This window comes from Belonocnema kinseyi, chromosome 4 (assembly GCF_010883055.1).
Source record: "Belonocnema kinseyi isolate 2016_QV_RU_SX_M_011 chromosome 4, B_treatae_v1, whole genome shotgun sequence".
NCBI classification, from domain to species: Eukaryota; Metazoa; Arthropoda; class Insecta; order Hymenoptera; family Cynipidae; genus Belonocnema; species Belonocnema kinseyi.
The window spans coordinates 71,910,374-71,932,821 of NC_046660.1; the positions used below are offsets into that span (position 1 = coordinate 71,910,374).

General features: G+C 27.9%; 1 protein-coding gene across 1 annotated transcript in view; it reads right to left on the reverse strand.

Annotated features, from left to right (window-relative positions):
- LOC117170961 overlaps positions 1–4,208 on the reverse strand; it is a 202,975-nt gene extending 198,767 nt beyond the window's left edge. Inside the window, exons 1-2 of the mRNA XM_033358003.1 lie at positions 4,189–4,208; positions 3,876–4,003 (exon numbers count right to left, since the gene is read on the reverse strand). Of these exons, the coding sequence (XP_033213894.1) occupies positions 3,876–4,003; positions 4,189–4,208 (148 nt within the window). The remainder of the gene's footprint in view (positions 1–3,875; positions 4,004–4,188) is intronic.
- Positions 4,209–22,448: the final 18,240 nt, after the last annotated feature.

Below are 22,448 nucleotides of genomic sequence, written 5' to 3' on the forward strand. Positions count from 1 at the left end.
CGTGGGTGTCAAAAATGGAGCAAAATTTGAAACCTAGTTTGTGGATGGTCCCTAAACCGTAAGCGAAATATCTAAACATTGATGAAGATTTACATACACTCACGATACTTACGCTGTGTTTCCCCCAATCAAAATAGAGTGGCTTGTCGCCATTGGTGTTTATGCGTGTATATGTATATGCCATCAAGAGATACGAAACATAAAGCCTCGCCAATCCAAGGTGAGCGATTGAGATCAAAGGAAATCATTGTTTCCAATTCTGACTGTGTACGGATGGAATCTATGGTGTTAACGGGAACGGTAAATAGGGGTGAAGTGGACGCATTAGAGGGAATCTCATCGACAGAATCACAGTAATTAACGAAAGCTTATTCTAAAACCTTAATATTATTTAGGATACTATAATCTGACAATAATTGTTGATTGCAAAGTTCGAGGGTTAACCTCAGATTTGAATGAGGAATGCCACTGTAAGTGAGTAGAACTTTAAAGAATGACGCCACCGAGGCCATCGCAGATTTGTTCTTGTTCTTCACAGATTTCTTTCTCAGATGTGCTCAGGCCTAGGTAGCCTAATTCTTTAGCGCTGTACTAATGCATAGTACCTTTCCAGGTTCTAATTCTGGCTGTGCAAGATGTCTTTCTTCTTCGAAAAGTGACTAACCCGAAGTAATCGTTAAACATCGAGTCTTATTTATTCAACATTAAAAATCTCTGAAGTTAACATTGTTCCAAAGAGTAATAAGATTTTTTAAATATCTATAAAAATCTTTAGTTTCTTAATGATTTATTTTTTAAACAAATTTATTGAAAGTAGGTTTTCATCGGTCAATTTTGTTTAGTACTGTACCTTATAATACGATTTTCTAAGTTTTTCTAAAACTCTGCATCCAAAATTTGGTCCGTTTGGTTAGATAATGATCACCTATTTTGTAACAATCAAATTTGGCTCGTTATGAAAAAATTTAAGGTTTGTATTAGCACACCTAAAGTTGCAGTTTCATGATAAACTTGAGATTAAACTGTTAAATTTATCCATATTGTTATTGTTATTAAAATTTTTCTAAAAGGCTTATGTCCTACTGAAAACATTTTTCTACGATTTAAAAAAAAATTAGTAATTCTTGTCCAACAACCCAAAGATATTTTTTATGAAAAAAAATATAAAAAGTCAATAAATTCTTGTTATACAAAAGTCTGTGTTACTTTATTTTTTTATTTAAAACGTAACTGTTAATACAAAAGAAAAATTTCAAATAATTGATCATTTATTTTTTTATTTCTTTATTTTTTTGGGTTTTAAAAGTAAATATATAAATAGGATTTTCCTCAGACTCTCGATAAAATTTCAAAAAAACTTTTTAGGATTTTAGATATTTTAAATCAAATTCCAAATTATGTAGATTTTTTGTTAAACTTCTATATGCCTTTTAAAAGCATTCTACTTTTTTATTATTTTTGTTATCTTTTGAAATAAAAAAAAATTCCCTTGAAATCTTTCAGATTCTTTTTATTAAAATAGATTAATTTTAAATGCTTAACATTTGACATTGCCCTACTCTTTTGAAACAGTGGGGCTAATAATAAGCCCCTTTTGATAAACGTTAATTTTCGTTTTTAAAAAATTATGAAATGGAACATCTGGTTACAAGTTGATAGAATGAAAGTGCTCTAAGATTGTTCTATTTATCTTTTTTTAAATTTTGTATATTTAAATTCATTTTTCATTTATTTGAAAAACGAAACTTGTCAATATATCTTCTAACTTTTTATTTAATATAAATGAATTACTTCAAATCAACCTTAATCGGTAGATTCAGTTACAGAAAAGTTATAGGTTATAAAAGATGGAGCTAAAACATAACTAAAATTGTTAACAAATAAAAATGTTTTTTTTTACTAAAATTGTTAAAAAATTTAATCAAAGCTCACAACTTGAACATAAAAGGTATTCAATGAACAAGCAGCTCGTATAGAAAATCAAGCACTGAGCGTTCACTGAGTAATTTATATGAACTTTATGTGATGGCTAAAAGCTTTTAAAGCTAAAATAAACAATCTCCATTGCCTTTTCAGAGAATATTTGAATATTTGTTAAGTTTAATAAAAAACATAGTATAATTTGGTCCTGATTAAATAAAAGACTGAAATAATGTTATGTTCAATTCCTAAAAAGATTATAACTTTTTTTTTTATTTTATAGGAGTGGGAGTTTTATGTGAAAAATGCAAATATAATTTTCTCGAGAATGACTTGACCAATTTTGATGCCCAAAAGACTGTTATGGGGTTTAATAGGATAATGCTATAAAAAATTTTAATTTTTTTTTAAAGATTTGGTGAAAACAAGTTTGCAACATTTTTTCAAATTGTATATGGGATTTACTTCAGATACTACCACCATGCTTTATTAAACAAGTCAATGGCTTACCTATTATAACATATTTAATTACCAAACCAATCAATTTCATCAATTCTATGCCCAAAATTTTCAGATCTATTACAAAAAAGGTAGTAAATTTATACCAGAACTATCTGGTATTAATTTTCAGTTGATAATAATGAAGAAATGTTACTTAAAATAGATGCAATTTGGTAACTTTTTAAACAAAATAATTTGACTAGTTTGCAGAGAATGGGGTCGATTTTTTCACGGAATTATTCGAAAAATGTCGTTCTGCAGAATTCTACTATAGATCTGTGCAAATTTACATTAAATGCTAATTATTTAATCAATTTTTATAAAGTAATCCATAGATTGACTATTTTTTATGGAAACGCTCATTTTTTCACTGGATCAACTAAAAAGGTATTTCCAGTAACTCTACGTCATGAGGCTTTACAATTTGAAAATGTATTAATTATTCAATTGGTATTAGTAGATGCACTGTTTGACTATTTTTCAATTAAGAGGATCTAATTCTTAGGAAATCCACTATAAATGCGTTTTTAAACACCCTTTTTATGATATTTCAGAAATTAACAATTTTCAAAAAACAAAAGTGCAGTTTGATTATTTTGTAAAAAATAAGCTTGAATATATCATAAGAAAGAATCATCGGGAAAAACTTTTTTATTTATTTCTAGACAAAATGGTACCTATCTATTAAAAAATATTTAAACATGTTTAATTACAATTTCCTCAATAAAAATCTATTTAATTCTGAATAGGTCAAAATTGAACTATTTTGAATTTTCCAATTCAAAACTCTAATTATTCTACTTTAATCATATTGACCTTGAGATTATCAGTTAATAAGTAATTACATTTTGTAAAGATAATACGGACAATTATATTGGATGGTTTGCAAATTTTTATGAAAAATATTTGGAGTGAAAAATAGCCTCTAGATCGTTTAAATTCTATTTTAATCATTAAATGTTCCCTAATCGAAAATTGTACAATGGCTTACTTTATTGAGCGTTTGCAATCCATTTCAATTCATTGTCTTAAGTATCTTCAGAACCAAATAAAATATATAATAACAATATGTTTTCGTTGCGGCAACAAAAAATGATAATATAGTTTACGTTGAAAATTGTATTTTGGTTATTTTTCCAGAGTGATTTTATTAGGTATGAAAAAATTGCCAATAACATTCTGGACATACAATGTTTTCCTTAAAATATTTCTCTGCACCTTGAATTGACGAGATTGGCAGCACAAACAGACACAAAATAATTTGTAGAAAGATACATGGATTTTGCGAAAGAGAAAGATAAAATATTAACCAAAATAATGTTGTACTGTCGCATTGGATATTACGTAATAAAACATCAACAATCATACTTTATGATACTCAAGTAGAAGCGACTGTATAATGTACATTGTATATGTTCTTTCTTTAATACTTAAAAAAAATTTAGAATACTCACCGATGCATGGGTTATGGTTTACAACTGAAAAGATTCGATCGCAGCGTCTTTTCATATGGTTGTTTGGACAAATGCAACCGAACATGGGCGACCTTCGTAACTGGGTCCAGGCATCATGACATGCATCTCTGAAAAAAGAGAATATAATCTTTCAAAGTTCATTAAAATAAATATACAATTACAAAATGTCTATGGCACTAATTTCGATTAATATTTTGAAACTATCTCGAAACTATTGTTGCCGAAAAACCCGTGTTTATGATTGAATGAATGTGTCACTCTACTCCGTTTTTTAAAAAGAAAGACGGCCAACTTCAGGACTCTTGGCTTCATTATTGGTTATTATAGAAAAATTCCTATGTTTTGTTTAACAAACGGAAATAAATAAAAAATTCGTTTAACAAATAGATTCATCTGCACATAGTCCCCTTTTCGATTATTGTCGTGAAACAATTTTTGTCGGTAAATCTTTGCTTACGATTCGTTAGAGGTTTGATTCTATTGCTTTTTTTAAATTGCAACATTCGTGATTTTTAATTTATTTTATTTCTTATGTTAACTCCCTTATGTTTTCTGAACAAGCAAACATAAACGGAAAAAAGCCTCACAAATAGAGTCATCCATACTTGGCGCCATTTTAAAGTAATAGCTCGAAACTATTGTTGGTGAAAAACTCGTGTTGAGAATTGGTTGGAGGTGTTCTTCTATTTTTTTTTAAAGAAAGATTTTAAGCTTCGTGACCCTTGATTTCTTTTCTGATTATGCTATTAACTTTCTTATGTTTTGTAACGAAACCTAATTGAACGAAAAATTCCTCTCAAAAATAGATTCAATGGTAGATAATGCCATTTTCGAAGAATATCTCGAAACTTTTTGTTTTATTAACTCTCTTATGTTCCATAAACGAAATAAAATAAATGAAAACTTCGTCTCAAAAATACATAGATTCATAAAAACTTCAGGCTTATGGGAAACGTGACGTTATCTAAATATTATATTCAATTATTCAATAATAATAGTAATAATCAATGAAATAATAGAAACAATAGAGCCTCGGAGGCTCAGTTGGTTAGACACTCGGACTTCACCTCAGAGGTCCGGGGTTCGATCCCTGAGCCGGTACCTCTGGAAATTTTTCAATGTACCTTTACCGAGGTTCTGGTGGTTCGGAACCCACCTTAAGCTGTAGGTCCTCCCATCGTGTACTTGACTGCAACCCAGTCCGTCAATGATGGGGTAAAAACCAGGCTTTGTCCAATGTCTCGGCAGACTGCTCTCATCAGATCACTTGATTGCATTATAAAAATGCGTCCCTGACTGATGATATATACCGGGACAGCCCCGTGCAAAATGATCAACTAAAAATCCAACTCTAACCAAAAATGCCTTCGATATGTTGGGCAGTATAAGCCTGTGACAACATTTCAACACAGAAATGTTTATTTTAATGAAATAAATCTCTTTAGAACTTTTAAATATAAAATAGAATATTTTTCGTTCAAGCAACATACCATACAATCCAATTAATCAAAGATCAATAAAAAATTTTTTAAACTACAATCTTTAAAAAAAGAGTTACATATTTCCTTAACCATATAAAAGGTCTAATTTTTGATAATTTTGATTTTATGAAATTCGCTTAGCTACAATAAATATGTTTTCCCTAAACTCGAATAAAATTTGAAAACTTAGTTATAATAATTAAATTTACATATAAAGATTAACTACTAGATAAATATGTTATTGACATTGCGAATAAGATATTTTAGCATATTAGCGATGAAGTTGTCTCAATTTTTACTGACTTCTAAATGCTAAAAAGTTTCATCTACAAAACTTTTGATAAAAATTTCCAGAAGCCAAAGAGATTTTTTTTCTAGTTTGAAGTAGATATCTGAAAAAGTACTTTTTGTCCACTCATTTTATTTGAAGGTCTAAAAATGATGTCAAGAGTTTCTTTAAAAGTTTTAAAATAAAAAGGTTTTTTATTTTTTTTTCAAATGTTTTACCAAAAAATCAGGTCATTGGATAAACTACTTCAAATTTTTCCAAAATGAATGATAAAGTAAACATCAAAGCACCTTAAATATTAATATTTGTATTAAAATAGGTCTTTCAATTATTAAGTGGAAACTTTGCTTCGAGATCAAATATCAGCTCAAATAATTTACTGAAATTTTGTTTGCGATTGTAGCAAAAATTTATTTTTCTTCTTGCTAAATCTGAAGTAGTTAAATTAAACTAATTAGCAGTCAAATTTAACTAATTGTAGAAGCAGGAACTCAGTAAATGATAATTCGCAAAAAATAACTAATTCAATTGGTTAATTCCGTCTAAGCAATTCAATTAGTCAAATACTAGACGTGGTACGCCACCTTACACCAATTAAAATAAAAAGTATAAACCGGTCGGTCAATTAAAATAATTGTTCAACTTATTGCGGCTTCACGCAATCTCGGAACATTAATTAAATTCTTTAAACTGTTATGAGGGGCCAAAAATAAAATATTGCAGTATAAAGTCTTTTTTCATTTCTGAACATTTTTATTGTTGATACCTAATTTCAAAAAAAATTTGCTGGCCTTCTATTAATATTATTAGACTAGGAAGTACTTATTGCGCTGAATTTAAGTGATAAGGAATAGTGTTTTTTATCTCTAAAACGTGCATAATTTTACATAATTAAATTCGATGCTCGTCTGGTTCGTGTATATATATTATTACAGAATGAGATAAGAAGCGTAACTGAAAGTATTACCAATTTATTTATGTAAGATCAAGTTCGCAAATAATAAGTTTATTGCTATTTTTTCATCGTGTTTATGAGCAGCTGAGACAATCCAATTCAAAATATTTGTATGAGGATATTAAAATAAATGCTTAAACCTATATTTTAGTATTTGTAAAAAACTCTTTTCTTTGGTGAATACCCAGGCGGAAATATTATTTATTGTTTATACATAGTGTGAAGAATTATATATGATATCCATTTGTTTTATACATTTTTTATATAAAACAAATGAATATTATATATAAAGCTTCACACTATATATAAACTATATATAATTTTTCCGCCTGGGTAATTTAAATAAACATAAAGTATTTACCATTACTTCATAGGTTAACTTAATAAAAATGAAAAAATATATAAACGAAATTGCAGTTGAAAAGCAAATTTGAAATTTGAGATAATAGTTTTTCCTGTTATTTATATATTTTAAAACTCGAATTAGGCTGTAATAATATGCTGTATGTAGATAATTTTAAATACAGAGTAGATCGTGTAGATGTCAAATAAATAATCTAATAGCATTATCAATGTTTATATTGTAATATATAGAATTTACAGAAAACATAAGCATTAGTACCTATATTTAATATATTACTAACAGTTTAATTAAATCGTTTATAAAATATTTTCCATGAAAACAAGTTTCCAAAAAATTAAGTAATCCAAAAAACAAACAATTTATAGTCTGAATAAAAGTGTGTATTCTGAAATGAAAAAGCTCATTGGAAAATTAACTTGGAGTTTTATAACCGTCTTTTTCTTGTTTTTTGTATAAATGCGATGTCAATAAATAAAACCCAACAAGAAAATCCAAATATTTGCTGTTAGAGTACATCTTTTTGATTGAATACTTTCATATTTTTGCTTGAGATTAAATCTTTCAATTTAATTGTTTTGATAAAAGTTTTGTTGAAATTTGTCTTTTTTAGTTTATAATATAAATATTTTCGTAGAAAATTGAACTCTTTTATGGAAATCAATGATTCGGTTGCAATTTTGTTTCATTTTTTATCGTAAAATCGTCTTTTTTGGTTGAATTCAAATGTTTTTTTTTATTTTGTTAAAAATTCATATTTTTGTTCTTAAAATTCATAAGTTTTGTAGAAAAATCAACGATTTGGATACAATTGGTAAAAATTTCATCTTTCTTCCTTTTAAAAATGTCACCTTCTTATTAAAAATAAATTCTTTTGCTTGAAAATTCAACCATTCAAAAATTTCTTTTCTTTAGCAAAAAAATTGAAATTGCTTTTTTTTTGTTGTTGCACTGAAAAACATGAATTGCTGGTAGTACAATTATATTGCGTGTTATATTTGTCATCGATATGTCTATTCCAGCCATACAGATTGCTCATCTAACCCGCAATATAACTGTATCAACAATTCATTTCTTTCAGTTTGCAAATTAATCTCTTTTCTAGAAAATTTAACAGTTCTATTTTTGGTTAAAGCTTGATCTTTTTTAGTTAAAAATTCAAAACTATTTTATTTAGATTTGAACTACTTCGTTTAAAAATTTATTTTTGTTTTGGTAGAAGTATTATCGTTGTAGATGAAAATTGATCTCTTTGGTTAAAAAGTTAAGCTACCTTCTTAGAAATTATCTTCTTGATTAGAAAATTAATCTCTTTTTGTAAAAATTTAATGTTTTTGAGTTAAAAATACGTGATGAAAGAAGTCTGATTAAAATTATGCAGGCATGGTTGAAGATTTTACTGTTTTTTTTATTTGTTCTTTTTTTGGTTGTCAATTAATTTTTGTAACGGAAAATTATATTTGTTAGTAAAAAATTAATCTTTTTAGTTGAAAATTGAACCAATTTATTATTTCCAATATATACCAATACATACCAATATATGCCATTATAGTAGAATAACTTCCTGAACATTCACCTTTTCGCTCCAAATTTAAAAAAAAAAAAATGCTCCCATAATTATTTTTAAATATTGCGAATATTAATGTCAAAATTTTCTTCGTGTCCCGAAAACTGTGATGGGAATCAATGAATAAAATTTCTTAGTACTTTTAGTGATTTATCTTCAAAAAAACTTTCTCTTATGCATAGAAGTTTAATATTACTGATCATTATGTCATGCTAGAAAATGTTGTTATTCAAGATAATTAAAAGATTTTAAGTACATTAAAAAATGAATAAAAAGGGTTTATTACATTTTTAAAAAGCGAAGGGCAATTAGTGAGAACTAAGCGCGCTGAATGTTCTAGTATCATTTAAATTCAAAACCGTATCATTATCCGACTTTTTCTTTACCTCTTTACGTGTTCTACTTTCAAAAAAATTGTCCTGGTTAGTCTATTTCGTGTATTCTTTATATGTGGTGAAAAGTGATTCAGGAAATGCGAAAAATTGAATTCCAAGCTCCAAGTGATTATTTAACGAAGGAGGGACGCCGGACATAAAAAGCCAGGAATCCCGAGGGCATCTGATTATTTCAGTGATTGTAGGAGGAAGTATATTCCATCTGCTATATATCTGTATATAGCTCGTTGGTATGAAGTATATCTACGTACATAGTTTGTTACAGGGAGGATTATAAGTTAAGTGAAACAGGAACAGGAAACTTCTTAAGAAGTTTTTACCATAATTAGCTATTAAGCTTAACAATATAATGCCGCGAATACTTTTCTTCTGAGAAAAGGGGAATTGCACGTTTAGTACATTGTAAGAAAGAAGAATATTAAACTCTATAACAATTCACGTGAGAACTCATGGTTCTTGTTCGTGGAATAAAAGAAGATTGCATACCGCTGATAGCGAATTACATATATTTATTTCTTTTTAGATAAAATAGGCAAAGAAGCCTTATTTCTAAATAATGAGCTTATTAACTATAATTAATAAATAACATTAACCATTTTTCTAGAGGTCCAAAAACAAATTTTTAAGACATGTATCGGGTTATTTCGCGGGAGAAACAACTCTTAAAAATTCAGTCCAGTGGGGATGGAATACCATGAATTACACGAATTACCTTGTATTACCTATTTTACAGTATTAGTCTGCATTACGTAAGATTACCGCACATTTCATAGAATTAATCTGAATAACGTCAAATTATGTTCGATTACTTTAGCTAGTATATACTAATGGGAATTTTACTCCAAAAAGGATTACTTCTAAACAAAATACAACAGTTTTAAAATACAAAAAATGCAAAGAAATTAGAAGATTTGAGTGAACATAGATGGCTTCAAGGGAATTTAAAAGAATTTGAGTGAATTTAAAAAATTTGAAGATAATTTTCAATTGTTAAAAAAAATTTCAGAAAATTCAGGATTTGAATACCCTCCTTTTTCGCTTTGTCGTGATTTCGAATTCAAATTTTTTTATATTAAACCCATTCTTATGCATATTCTCAACAAAAATATTTGTTTTCAGAATAAAATTCCTTTTCGTACCGGAAATGTAAATCTATACAAATTTGTGTGACGATACATGCCACTTATATTAATGTACTTATATACGTAGAAAACCGGGCAGGAATTCGTTGCAATATTCCATACTTCGTGAACTGTTTGGAACAGGTGCGATTCCGTTATTAAATTTTCAGTGAGAACTCTTTCCTCTGTTGCGCAGCGACACGAAATTAAACTAAATTATTACTTGACGTCGAGCTATGTATTTCGAAATAACCTATTCATCAAAGCGTGAATTTTTCATAAATTAATTAATTTACATACCTTTCAACTGTTCATACTGGCCTGCTCAGACTGACGCTTACAATTTGAAAACAATAGCGGTGCATGATAAGTGAAGCAATTTCAACGACTATTTTACAATTAATACAATTTATTTACAACCATAGGATTAATTGAAAGTAACTCTAAAAAATTTACGAGGAAAAACATTTTTTATTGGAAAGAAAATTACCGGTAACGGCAAAAATGTTCCCTGCGGGTGCCGACAAAACAATGTCTGCCGCTTCTAAAAATGAGTTTGTCTGAAGGTACTGGTAAAAAATAAAATTTTATCATAACAAAAGTACTGTCAAACATCTTAGAGTCTCGTGAAGCCGGTAAGGAAATCCTTTGACCGGTCACTGAAGTAATTTTGGTCAAACCGCGACCCCTGTCCAGGCTCACATAGGGGCGGGAAGGTACCCCTTTAAACGTTCAAAAAAAAACGTTGTTCAAAACCCTTCCTCTTTCCAAGGTCACGTGTGGGTGGGAATGAAGTCCTTTGATCGAACACAGAAATAATGTTGGTCAAATCCCATCCTCTTTTCAAGGTCACGCGGGGGCGGGAAGGCAACCATTTGACCGGCCACAAAATTAATTTTTCTCAAATACCTACCGCTTTCCAAGGTCTCGTGGGGGCGGAAAAGCACCCCTTCGATCGGTCACAAAAATACTGTTGGAGAAACCCCTACCACTTTCCAAGGTATCGTGGGGTGGGAAGGCGCTCTTTTGGTCGGTCACAGAAAGAATGTTTGTCAAACCCTCACCTTTTTCCAGGGTCTCCTTGGGGTCGAAATAATGCTCGTTCGCAGAAATAATCCCAGTGGGCGCAAAATTTGGCGACGTCTTTACGATATCGTTACGACATCTTAGCGACAACCTTACGACATCCTATGTCCATGTCGTTTCGGTGTATTTGCGATGTCGTAAAGACATCGTCAGATCATACGACTTATTTACAATATCGTAAAGACACCTTAACGACATGGACATAGGGTGCCGTAAAGTTATCATAAATATGTCGTAACGATGTCGCAAAGACGTCGCCAACCTTTGTGCCCACAGGGATGTTATGTACAATAAAAATGTAACAATGTGACGTAATTATGTACCGACAAAGAATTTTTTTGCCGGTGCCGGCAGAGTATTCACTGCCTTTTAAAAAATGTCTGCCCTTTTATCCTTTTTTTGGCTTGAAGGCAAACTGAATAAATACAATCTTCTTTGGTTGGAAATTCTACTACTTCCCTCAAATTTCTGATTGGCAATTATCTTTTTTTGGTAGAAAATTCGACTACTAGCTTATATTAAATATTTGTGTTAGCTAAAAATTTAAGTACTTTAGTTTTTTGTTTAAAATTCTACTAATTAATTTGGCATTGGGGATTGATCTTTCTTTGTGGAAAATTTAACTATTTTACTTTTAGTTAAAGATTGGTTGTTTTTAGTTGAAAATTCTACTTTTAAACTTTTCATTGAGGAAAGCTCATTGAGAAAGTTGAACTATTTCATATTTGGTTAAAATTCGTATATGTAAATAGTATATTTCGATGAAAATTGGTGTATTTTGTTATAAATTCGTCTTTTTTTGATAGAAACTTAATCTTCTCGATTGTAATAGTAATCACTTTGGTAAAATTTAAACTTCTTTATTACAATAAATTAATTTTATACAGGAATATTCTCTTTTAGTTTAAAAATTCGACTACTTTTTAAAGGGTTTAACTGTTTGGTTGAATTTTTATCTTTTTTTCTTCAAGTTAAAAATTGGTAGCTTCTAGTTAAAACTTGATCCTTTTCAGTAGAAAATTAATTTTTTCAACTAAAATTTAAACTATATTATTATTGGTTTTAAATCGATCGTGTATAGTATAAACTTCGCCTATATGGTTTAAAAAATATATTTTTAAAACATTTAATTGTTTTCTTAAAAAGTTACCTTTGTCGCTTGCAATTTCACCTCTTAAAAATTCAACTATTTTTTTTATCAATATAACATTTTTTTAAAGGATTCAAGTATTTTATTTGAAAGTCATCTTTTTCGTTGGAAATTTCAACGGCTTAGTTGAAAACTCGTATTTTTTGATCAAATTTGTGTTTGTTAAGAAGTTCTCGTTTGAGTTTCTACCCACCGTAAGCCCCAAAGTCAGCGCTATAGAAGAGTTTCACTGTACAACTGTACAACTGAATTAAAGTAAATACCCCTAAAAGGGGTATTTCTTGGAATTTTTCAAAATGAATAATTTTGAATTGATGAGTGAAGACTTTTCGATAATTGTTCAAATACTTTTTAATTGGTTAAGCAATTACACAGGCCTGCAAATAATGGCGTCATGTCAGTTGTTGGAAAGTGGAGGGTAATTTCCGCAGTAATTTTCACGTAGAAACGAACCTGGGGTCAGAATTGGCCCATCACGTAAGGATTTGTACATATTTCAGGTTATATGCCCAAAAAATGACGTTTATGGCTACTTTTGATGTTATGTGCGGAAGAAATAAAATTTTTTGGGATTTCAACAACCCCGAACACCACAGTTTTAATTATTTAAACAATTTTCATTTATTTAATCAATTTTAATCTGTTCGAGGAAATGTTGTCTTCAGAATCGTAAGAATTTATTATTTTCTGAAATTGATGACACAATTCATGGAGGCCGAGATTAATATTTTTTCTTAAGGATATCTAGAAACTTATTAACAATTTAAAATTTTTTAAACAAATTTTCTTGCCTGTGAATCGTGAAAAGTTATGCTTTCCTGCAATTATTGACACTATTAACGAATATTAAGATTAATATTCTTATGCTTAAGATCTTTCGCAATTATTTAAATAATTACTCACTTGAACCTTTTTATCGAAAAGGTGGAGAAAAATCTACTTTTTTCGAATGTCTTGCATTAAATCGCTCATTAACTGCTATTTCTTTATCTACGAACGTATAATCTACATTTTTTACCGAATAAAATTTAATTGCTCCAAGAAAATTATAGTCTTTTTTTCTGAAATCACTTCTCTGTTTTGTTATATTAATATATGTTCGGGAAGATCTACATGAACTTTTTTTTTAATAACAAGATTCCATTAATCCACGATATATGGTATACACTCTTCGATAAGGAAATGCTGAATAATAAGCAATATAATGTAAATGAATATTATTGTTTAAATAATTACTATATATCATAAAATAGTACTATCAACATTACTTAATTGTGTCATTTATAGCAGAAAGGAATAACCTTCTCTGATTCTCCGGGGCAAAAATTCATTTTAAACATTTAAGTAATTTAAACAAATAAAAATTGTTCAGAAAATCTTTAAAAAAAAAATATTGGTCTTAAAATCTGTTGATTAGTGAAATAATTACCAAATGCATTTGAAAAATAAATTATTTCGGACATTCGTTAATTGTGCCATTAATGTAAGAAAATTATAATTTTTTTACGATTTTAAGAAGAATAAAAATTGTTTAAATAAATAATGATTGTTTATACCGTTCAAAATAGCTTAAAAATACCTGTATACTCGGCATCTATCGAATACAAATTATTTAGACTAAAAAATTTCAAAAATGACCGCCTTTAGCATGAATTTAAAAGAAAATTGCAATTTTGCATTTTTTTGTGGCATTTTCCGGTCACAATAATACCGATTATTCCCATTTTAAATCCTTTTTTTTATTTCAAAAGCTCGGGGCATGGACTGCGGATTGAAAAAATTATTGGGATTTTCTTCTTTTGGAAAACAGAAAAAAAAGGAAATTTTTGGTGCCATGATCCATGACGATAAACTGAAAGGGTTGAAAACTGTTTTGAATAACCTAACGTATTTCCCTAACCCTCTTAAATCATCAAAAGGCTGTACACAATTTTGTTGGATTTTTCATGGGGAGCTCGAAAAGTCAAAAAGGATTTGAAATGTAGCTCTCGACTTTGAAACAATTTGGGTTAATGGCCCAGGTAGCTAGGCAATTCTTAAACAGCGAATTGGAAGTCGTCGAAAAAGGTTGGTTTCAAGAAGTAAGTATAGGAAAAGAGTAAAAAAAAGAAATGAACTGACGTGAGGAGGGAAAGGCAAAGAGCTAAACCAGGAAAGAGAGCTTGGAGGAATGAAAAGATCAAGAATAGAGCTTTGGTATGGTACGCCTGGAAAAGGAGGCTTGGGTATTCATTATGCTCACGGTATAAATCAAATTATATTCAATTTGCTGGGATTTCGGTGCTCTACAACGGTGGAGGCTCGAAAAGAACGCGGATTATCGACGACCCCGTTTTGTAACGGGCTTCTCGCCTTCCAACCATGAATCATGTTCTTTTTCATGAAAACTCCATGACTTGTCTCTCTAATTGAAAGATTATTTATTTTATGATTCGGAAGATGGCCTGACACTTTACACTGCCTAAACTGAGATTTCGAGGTTTTTGTAATTGTTAATCGTTCCTATTTTTAAATATTTATCTAGTGATGATTTTTGGCAGGAAACTTAAATTTTGAATACAAAAATTAATTTTACACAAACAAGTAAAGTTTCTACCAAATAAACAATTTTTTATTTGCATCAAGTTTTAATCAAGAGGCTTAGTTTTCTACTCGACAAAAAATTCAATTAAAATTATGAATCTTGAATAAAAAAAAATACTTTTCACCAAAGTAGTTCAAGTTTTAACGAATTAATTGCAATTTAAGTCAAAAAGGTTGTTTAACAAAAAATGTAATAATTGTCATTTAAATTATAAAAGATTTGAATTTTAAATAAAAAACAGTTGAACTTTTAAAAATATTTCAAAAAAATAGTTGACTTCTGAACCAAACAATTACATTTTCAAACAAAACCGCTGAATTTTTAATGAAAAATATCATATTTTATAATTAAACTAAAAAATATTCAACGAAATAGTTCAATCCTGAGCCAAAAAATGTTTTTAATTTAAACCAAACATTTGCTATTTGAATTGTTTAAAAAGATGAAATTTCTCACAAATCAGATAAATTGTTAAACCAAAAAAACGAATTGTTAACAAAATTCAAATAGATCTTTAAAGATTTCATATATGTCAAAAAACTATCAAGAATGCTAATACTAAGTTTTTTTGTGTTAAAGGTTTTAAAGGAATGTTAGGAAAAATGTTAGTAGTTCAAAACATATTTAAGATTATCTAACGCTAAAAAAATAAGCATATTTTATAAATGTTCTAAATCTTCTAAAGTATTGAAGCATATTTAATCTCTTCAAAATTCCAAAATATGTTTTAAACTAATTCGAATTATTCCTGAAAATGTTTCAACATCTTTAGGATTTAGCTTCGACAACTTTGGAAATAATTTGTCATCTTATATAATTTTTTGAAGATTACCTTAAAATTAATTCGAAAAAATTAAAAATCGCTTGAATTTTTTCCCGAAATCTTAAGGGAAAATGCTTATCTTAAAAAATTTTTAAAGCTTTTATAAAATTAAAAAAATTTATTTTTAAGTTTTAAAGATTCCGAATTTTTAATTATTTTTTAATTTTTAAAAATAATCTTTTCAATGATTCGAAATTGTCTTGCATTTTTGAAAAAACTCTTCAAAATTGAAAATAATTGTTCTTAAATCTTCCATATTCGTTTTCGTTAATTTTGTGCATCTTTTGAAATTTTTGAAAGTCTTTTCAAATATACGCTTGAAATAAATGCTATAGAATAAGAAATCATAAAAAATTTTCCGAGAAATCTTAAAAAAATTGCATTCTCTTAAAACTTTTGAAAATTCTTATCGAGCTTTAAAATTGTTTTTTAGAAATCTTTCAAAATCGACATTTCGTTTTGAATTAAACGACTATTGACTTATTTATTATTTCACATTAAAACTAAAACATATATTTATTTTAAATAATAAAAAATGTATATAAATTATTTATGAAAAAAGGTTGAACAATTAGCGCAGGATCCCACTGGGAGCAACTGCTATCTAAAAATTATACTGGCTCCCAGTAGCACCGCCTTAAATCACACCTGTGGCCACGTCTCACAACCGTAAGATGGATGGCCATGAATATAACCCTTTTTTGTTTTTAAAACCCTTAGAACTTTTAAAATTAAAATTTCTCATTTCGAAGTTGGATGTTTTCTTCGTTTCGGCCGTACTGGACAGTTAGCATCTACAGGTGGAGGTTTGTTGCAATTTTCGTTTTAGCGCCCCATTTAATCGTTAAAATAATTATTAGCATTTATTATCATTTTGAGAAAATGTGAAAACAAGGAATTAAATTTTTTTCAAGCTATCTTATTATAATAATTTAATCATTTTTGCATAATCTAAATCTCCATGTATTCTGTATAAATATTATGTAGATGTAAATTATTTTAGAACTTTATTATTAAAAATTAATCAGAAACTCATGAAATTATTAAAGTTACAAGTAAACATGAGGCCTCGGATTCATGCCACCATGGACACTCTTTAACACTTGTTTAAGGATGCAACTATTTACGCCAACTGCTTTGTTAGATTATACAAAAGGACATATTCCTCATTTCAAAAACAGAATATAGAGAAATTTCAATATTTTAAAGATTTCAAAAGACTTCAAAGGATTTCAATAAATTTCAACTAATTTCTGGGATTTAATAAGTTTTCAAAGTTTTTAGTGTATTCTAGAAGATTTCAAAGGATTTTAGATAATTTACAGAATTTCAAAGTATTTCAAGGAACTTTTAGGAATTATACTAGACCAACGTTGATTTGTAGGATTTCCCAGAAACCTTAAATTTATTCAAAATTTCAATGGTTTAAAAAAAATTTAAGGGTCTTTTACAAAAATCCAAGAATTTTCAAAATATCAAGGGAATTTAGTGAGGATTTTACAGAACTTCAATAATGTTATCATTTTTCAAAGAAATTTGAAAGCTAATTACAGGTTTGGAGATGTTTTATAGCATTTTTCTGGATTTGTGTTACCATAGATTTCACAAGATTTAAGGTGGTTTATCAATTTTAAGGGATCCAAAAGGATTTTAAGACGTTTAGAGCATTGTTAAGGGTTCCAAAGAATGTAACGGGATTTCAACATTTCTAAAGTTTTTCGAAAGATTTCGTAGGATTTCAGAAAATTAAAATTAATTTCAAAAAGGTATGCTGCATGTCAATTACATGTAAGAGATTTTGAGGAATTTCTAGTGATTTCTACAGAATTCAAGAATTCTAAGGTTCTCAAGGGATTTCAGAAGCTTTTTGGGTATTTTAAGGAATTCAAGTGGATTTCAGGGAATTTTATGGAAATGTATAATCTGCTCAAGATTTCCGAAAATAGTTACCTCTGAATTTAATATTTAAAAAATTTCAGCATACTATTTTGATATTTTTTCTAATTAACGCTACTTATTTCACTATTTTGAATTATTAAATAAGCCCGAGGCCAGAAAAGTTGAACTTGAAAGATTGAGAATTACTTTCGTTTTCATTCCTTCTTAGATAAGAGGCGCCAGAAAGTCGCATGTTTGTGAAAGATTGTTTCATCTGGCTTACACATCGAGGTTATTATCGTAGTTATGTTTTATCTGTGTAAGTTATGTAATTTGGTATTACTTCAATTTTTAAAATATTTTTCAGTCATGATTAAAAGTCACTTTCAAACCTTACATAGAAAATTATGCAAGTATTTATACACATTAATAGATCTTGGATCAACAATATTTGAAGATACTGATACTGATCAGTCACAAAGTAATTAATAAAAAATTAAAAACATTATCCAAAACGAAAATAAGATAATGAGAATTTACTAAATGAAAATTAATTTAAAATAATTAAGTTTTGCTTAAAATAAAGGACGGCCATCGGGAGTAGCCAAAGAAGTCATCAATAAAGTTGAAATTTCGTTGAAAATTAAATATATCAAAATTATTTCCTAGTATTAATTTTTTTTAAAGATCTGAAGTCTTTTCTCTAAAAAACTTTTAATCAAGACTAGTCTAAAGTAAATTAAAATGATGTATTTATATGTTTATTTTTTAAGATCACTTACTCAATGAAACCTATAATATTATTATTCCTTTCATGCTGAAGAATAGGCAAGGTTGCGCCTAACTTTTTCCGATCTTGACATTGAGATAATTATAATAATGATCAGAAAAATTATCGTTCATATGGTCTGGAAAAAGTAATGGTTACGGAAATATTTTCAAAGGTTTGTAACAGATGTTTATTGCTTCTCATATGAAGTATCAATCCCTATTATCATTAGAGAATAGGAATTTTAGAAGTCCGAGAGGCACATCACGATAAATGTGTATGAATTATACTTTAAGGGAACGAGCTCAATTAAATAATAAGAAATAATACGTGTCAAATACTACTTTAATTAGATAATATTACTACTTTCTAATGCCCATTTTTATTTTATAGTTTGATTTCTTGATTAATCAACGTCGTATAAAGACATGAACAGGTACACATTTTAGCATTTATTTTATAATACGAATTTCTTCTGAAATTATTTTCTGGATCTGAAGTTGTGAAATTATGGAATATCTGGCTATGCATAGTGTTAAGAAAGTTGTATCATTTACAATTTATATTATACAAATATTTTGTTTATTATGTAAAGCAGGTCAATATGCCGCACCAAAACAGGTGGCAAATCGGGTTAGAAATAATACAATTTAAACAATTTAAGAATATTTAAATTAACTTTTAACGTAGCTGAAATATTCATAAAATAATTTTCAAACGTCAAAAAGTATAAGCATGTGGTATATTTTTTCAGCTATTGCTATTCGTTCAGAAGAAATCTTGTAATTTCTATCAAAATTTTGGTATTATTCGATATGGTAAAACAAATTACTATATATGATAATGGTGTATTTTTTTTAAATTGGAAAAGGTCAACCCATTATTCATTTATCGTATTATTTTAGAAATTTGTTTAAAAGCAAGAAAAACAATAGATGAGTAAAAAATTAAAATAATAAAAAAAAGAATTGTTAGAAAATGACATTTTCTTCATAGAAAGTAATCCTTTCTCTTTTAAATAACACAATAAATAATAATGTGACGGTTCCTGACATATTGACCATTTTAACCAAATTAAAGTTAGAAATATTGCAAATTTAAACATTCGATATTAAATATTTGACGGATTAAAAATTTCAATTGTGCTCAAGAATTTTGAACTAAACAATTTTAAATTTTCATATTTGAAATTTCAGTGCAACAATTTGGAATATTTGTAATCAAAAGTGATTTCAATTATTTATTTTTATTATAGAAACTAGGAGTGCGTGACTTATTCTATTGTTCCTTATGCACGAATTGTTTAAAATTTAACTGGTAAGAAATAAAAATGATAAATATCTTTTAAACTGATTCGAATGCTCCATAAAATCGTTTGAAAATCTTTCGGATTCATTTTTGACAATTTTAAAACTTTTTTATAGTTTTTTATAATTACTTTAAATATTTCACAGGAATCTTAAGAAATTCTCTTCATTAACCTGAAACCTTTTAAAACATTTAACAAATTTTTTAAATTGTTCCTAAAATTTTGAAAAAATTCTTTAATATTAGTATTCTGAAAAACTTTTGTAAAATAAAAAATCTTTAAAATTTTTCCAGAAGTGTTGCGAAAATTGTTGTATTCTCTTAAAACCTTTTACAATTCTTAAAATTTGTTTGAATTTTAGGCTAGAAATCTTAAAAAGTCTTCACTTCGCTTTAAATTAAATTATCAATAAATTATTCCTTTTTTAAATTTGCGAAAATTTGAAAGAGAAAATTGAAAACATCGCGTGATCTCATATTCCCATATTCTCACACATTAGAATTTTTGTTAAATTAAACATTGTTGTCGTAATATTCAATAAAATTGTTTAAATGTTTAATTTATTCTTACTTTAAACAAATTTGAAACAGTTTATCCAGTAACTGAAACTTTAAATTTAATTAGTAAAGAAGAAAGTATCATAAAATGAATATTCTCCTGCACAGAAAAAACAGAAGATAAACTTTATATCGATTTCCGATGAAAGATTCGCTGCAACAAAAAATAACTCTACAGGATTAATTTTAATCAAATGTCGGTTAAACTTTGTTTTGTTTTTGTATGACAAGACATGTCTCTTAAACAACGCAAAGTTATCTGACTGAAACTTTAGTCCTCTAAAAATGTCCTGCAAAAAATTTTATCATTACTTTATTCTGCGTGGTAATTAAAAGCACATAATTTCAAAAGTTAATGAAGTCGTCTGTTATCCAACAGACAAACCCATTAAGTGATATTCCCTTAAGACTTTTTCACGGATGCAACTATTTTTTGAAACTGCTGAGCCAAATTATCTGAAATAATACATCTGGCATCTCAAAAATCGATATTTCGAGAAGTTTTAACAATTTGAAGTGATTTCTTAGATTTTATACATTTGCAAGATTCTAAAAAATTCATTGGATCTTAGAAGTTGCAAAATTTCTTTTTAAATTTTTGAAGAAATTTGAATATATATTAACAATTTAAAGATAATTTACTCCGTTTTAAAGTATTTCAAGGAATTGGTAAGGATTTTACGATGTCCCAGAGGATTTAAAAATTAAAACATGTTTAAATGAATTTGAAAAGATATTGAAGATTTAAGGACGCTCGACAGGATTACGAAATATTTTTAGGAATTTCACAATATATGAGAGATTTTAAACATTTCGAAGGATTTAACAGATTATATGGTACTTTTAAAGATTTCGACAAATTTTATGATATTTGAGGAATTTCGTTGGATCATAGAATTTCAAATGATTTTAAGGTATCTCACAGTATTTGCAGGATCAGTAGAAATCAAAAGGTTGCATATAATTGTAAAGAATTGCTATATATTTCTAGAGGTTACAAAAATTTAAGTCTTTTTCATATTTCACAGTATTCCAACAAAAAAGAATAATTTTTAACAGATTGAAGAGGATTTTAACAGAGTTTGAAATTTTCAATGAATTTCAAGGCTTGAAGGGCACTTAAAAATTGTTCAAGGGATTTCAAAATTTCAATGATTTCATCATTTTTCAAAGAAATTTGAAAGCTATTTACACATTTCGAGATTGTATATCAAATTTTATTAGATTTTTGTTACTGGAGACATTAAAAGATTTTAGGGATTTTGTAAATTTAAAGGGGTTTGAAAGGATTATAAGGGGTCTAGGGTTTAAAAGGTTCCGAAGAATTCGACCAAATTTCAAAATCATAAAACGCTTTCAAAGGATTTTGTAGGATTTCGGAGAATTTTAAATAATTTTAAAAAGGCATCCAGGATATGAATGGTATATAAAAGATTAGAAGAAATATTAATTGATTTTTAAAAGAAATTAATGGAATAAATTAAATGAAACTTCAAGGGACTTTTACATCGATTTCTGAGGATTCAAATGCTTTTATTGCTAGATTTCAAAAGCTAGTTACTCCAGGATCTAATCTTTAAAAAATTGCACGGTACCAGTTTAGTAATTTTTTTTAGATCTTAACGTTTGATGAAACAACTCGTTTCGAAAACTTTTTTGCCTGATATCTTGGGTGAGATCTTAAAAAAATAAAAAACGACTCCCTTTTCTACGATCGTACCTCCCGATTTACCATGTAAGATATGTATTTAACTTACTAGTGACAAACTTAAATATTTATATTTTTGAATAAATATTTGCATGCAATAATATAATAATAATTTCTATATTCAAAAACAATTCTCTACTTTTAAATTAGTTGTTTAAAATTCGCATTTTGTGTTTAAAACCTCGTTTCAAGTTAAATTAATATACTCTTACGGATTTAGTTTCGTTTTCTTTCCTCCTAAGATAAAAAGGACCAGAAAAACAAATGTTTGTGAGACATTTCTTCATTTGCCTCACACATCGAGGTTATATTATCGAGGTTATATTTTATCTATTAAAGTAGTATAATTTTGTATTAGTTAAATGTTTAAAATGTTTTCTAATCTTGATTAAATATAACCTTCCGACAAAGTAACTATTGAAAAAAATTATATAAAATTAAATTAATATAATGAGAATTTGTTATACTAAAATTAATTTTAAATTGGGCTCAAAAGAAAGCAGCTAGAGTAATTGCAAT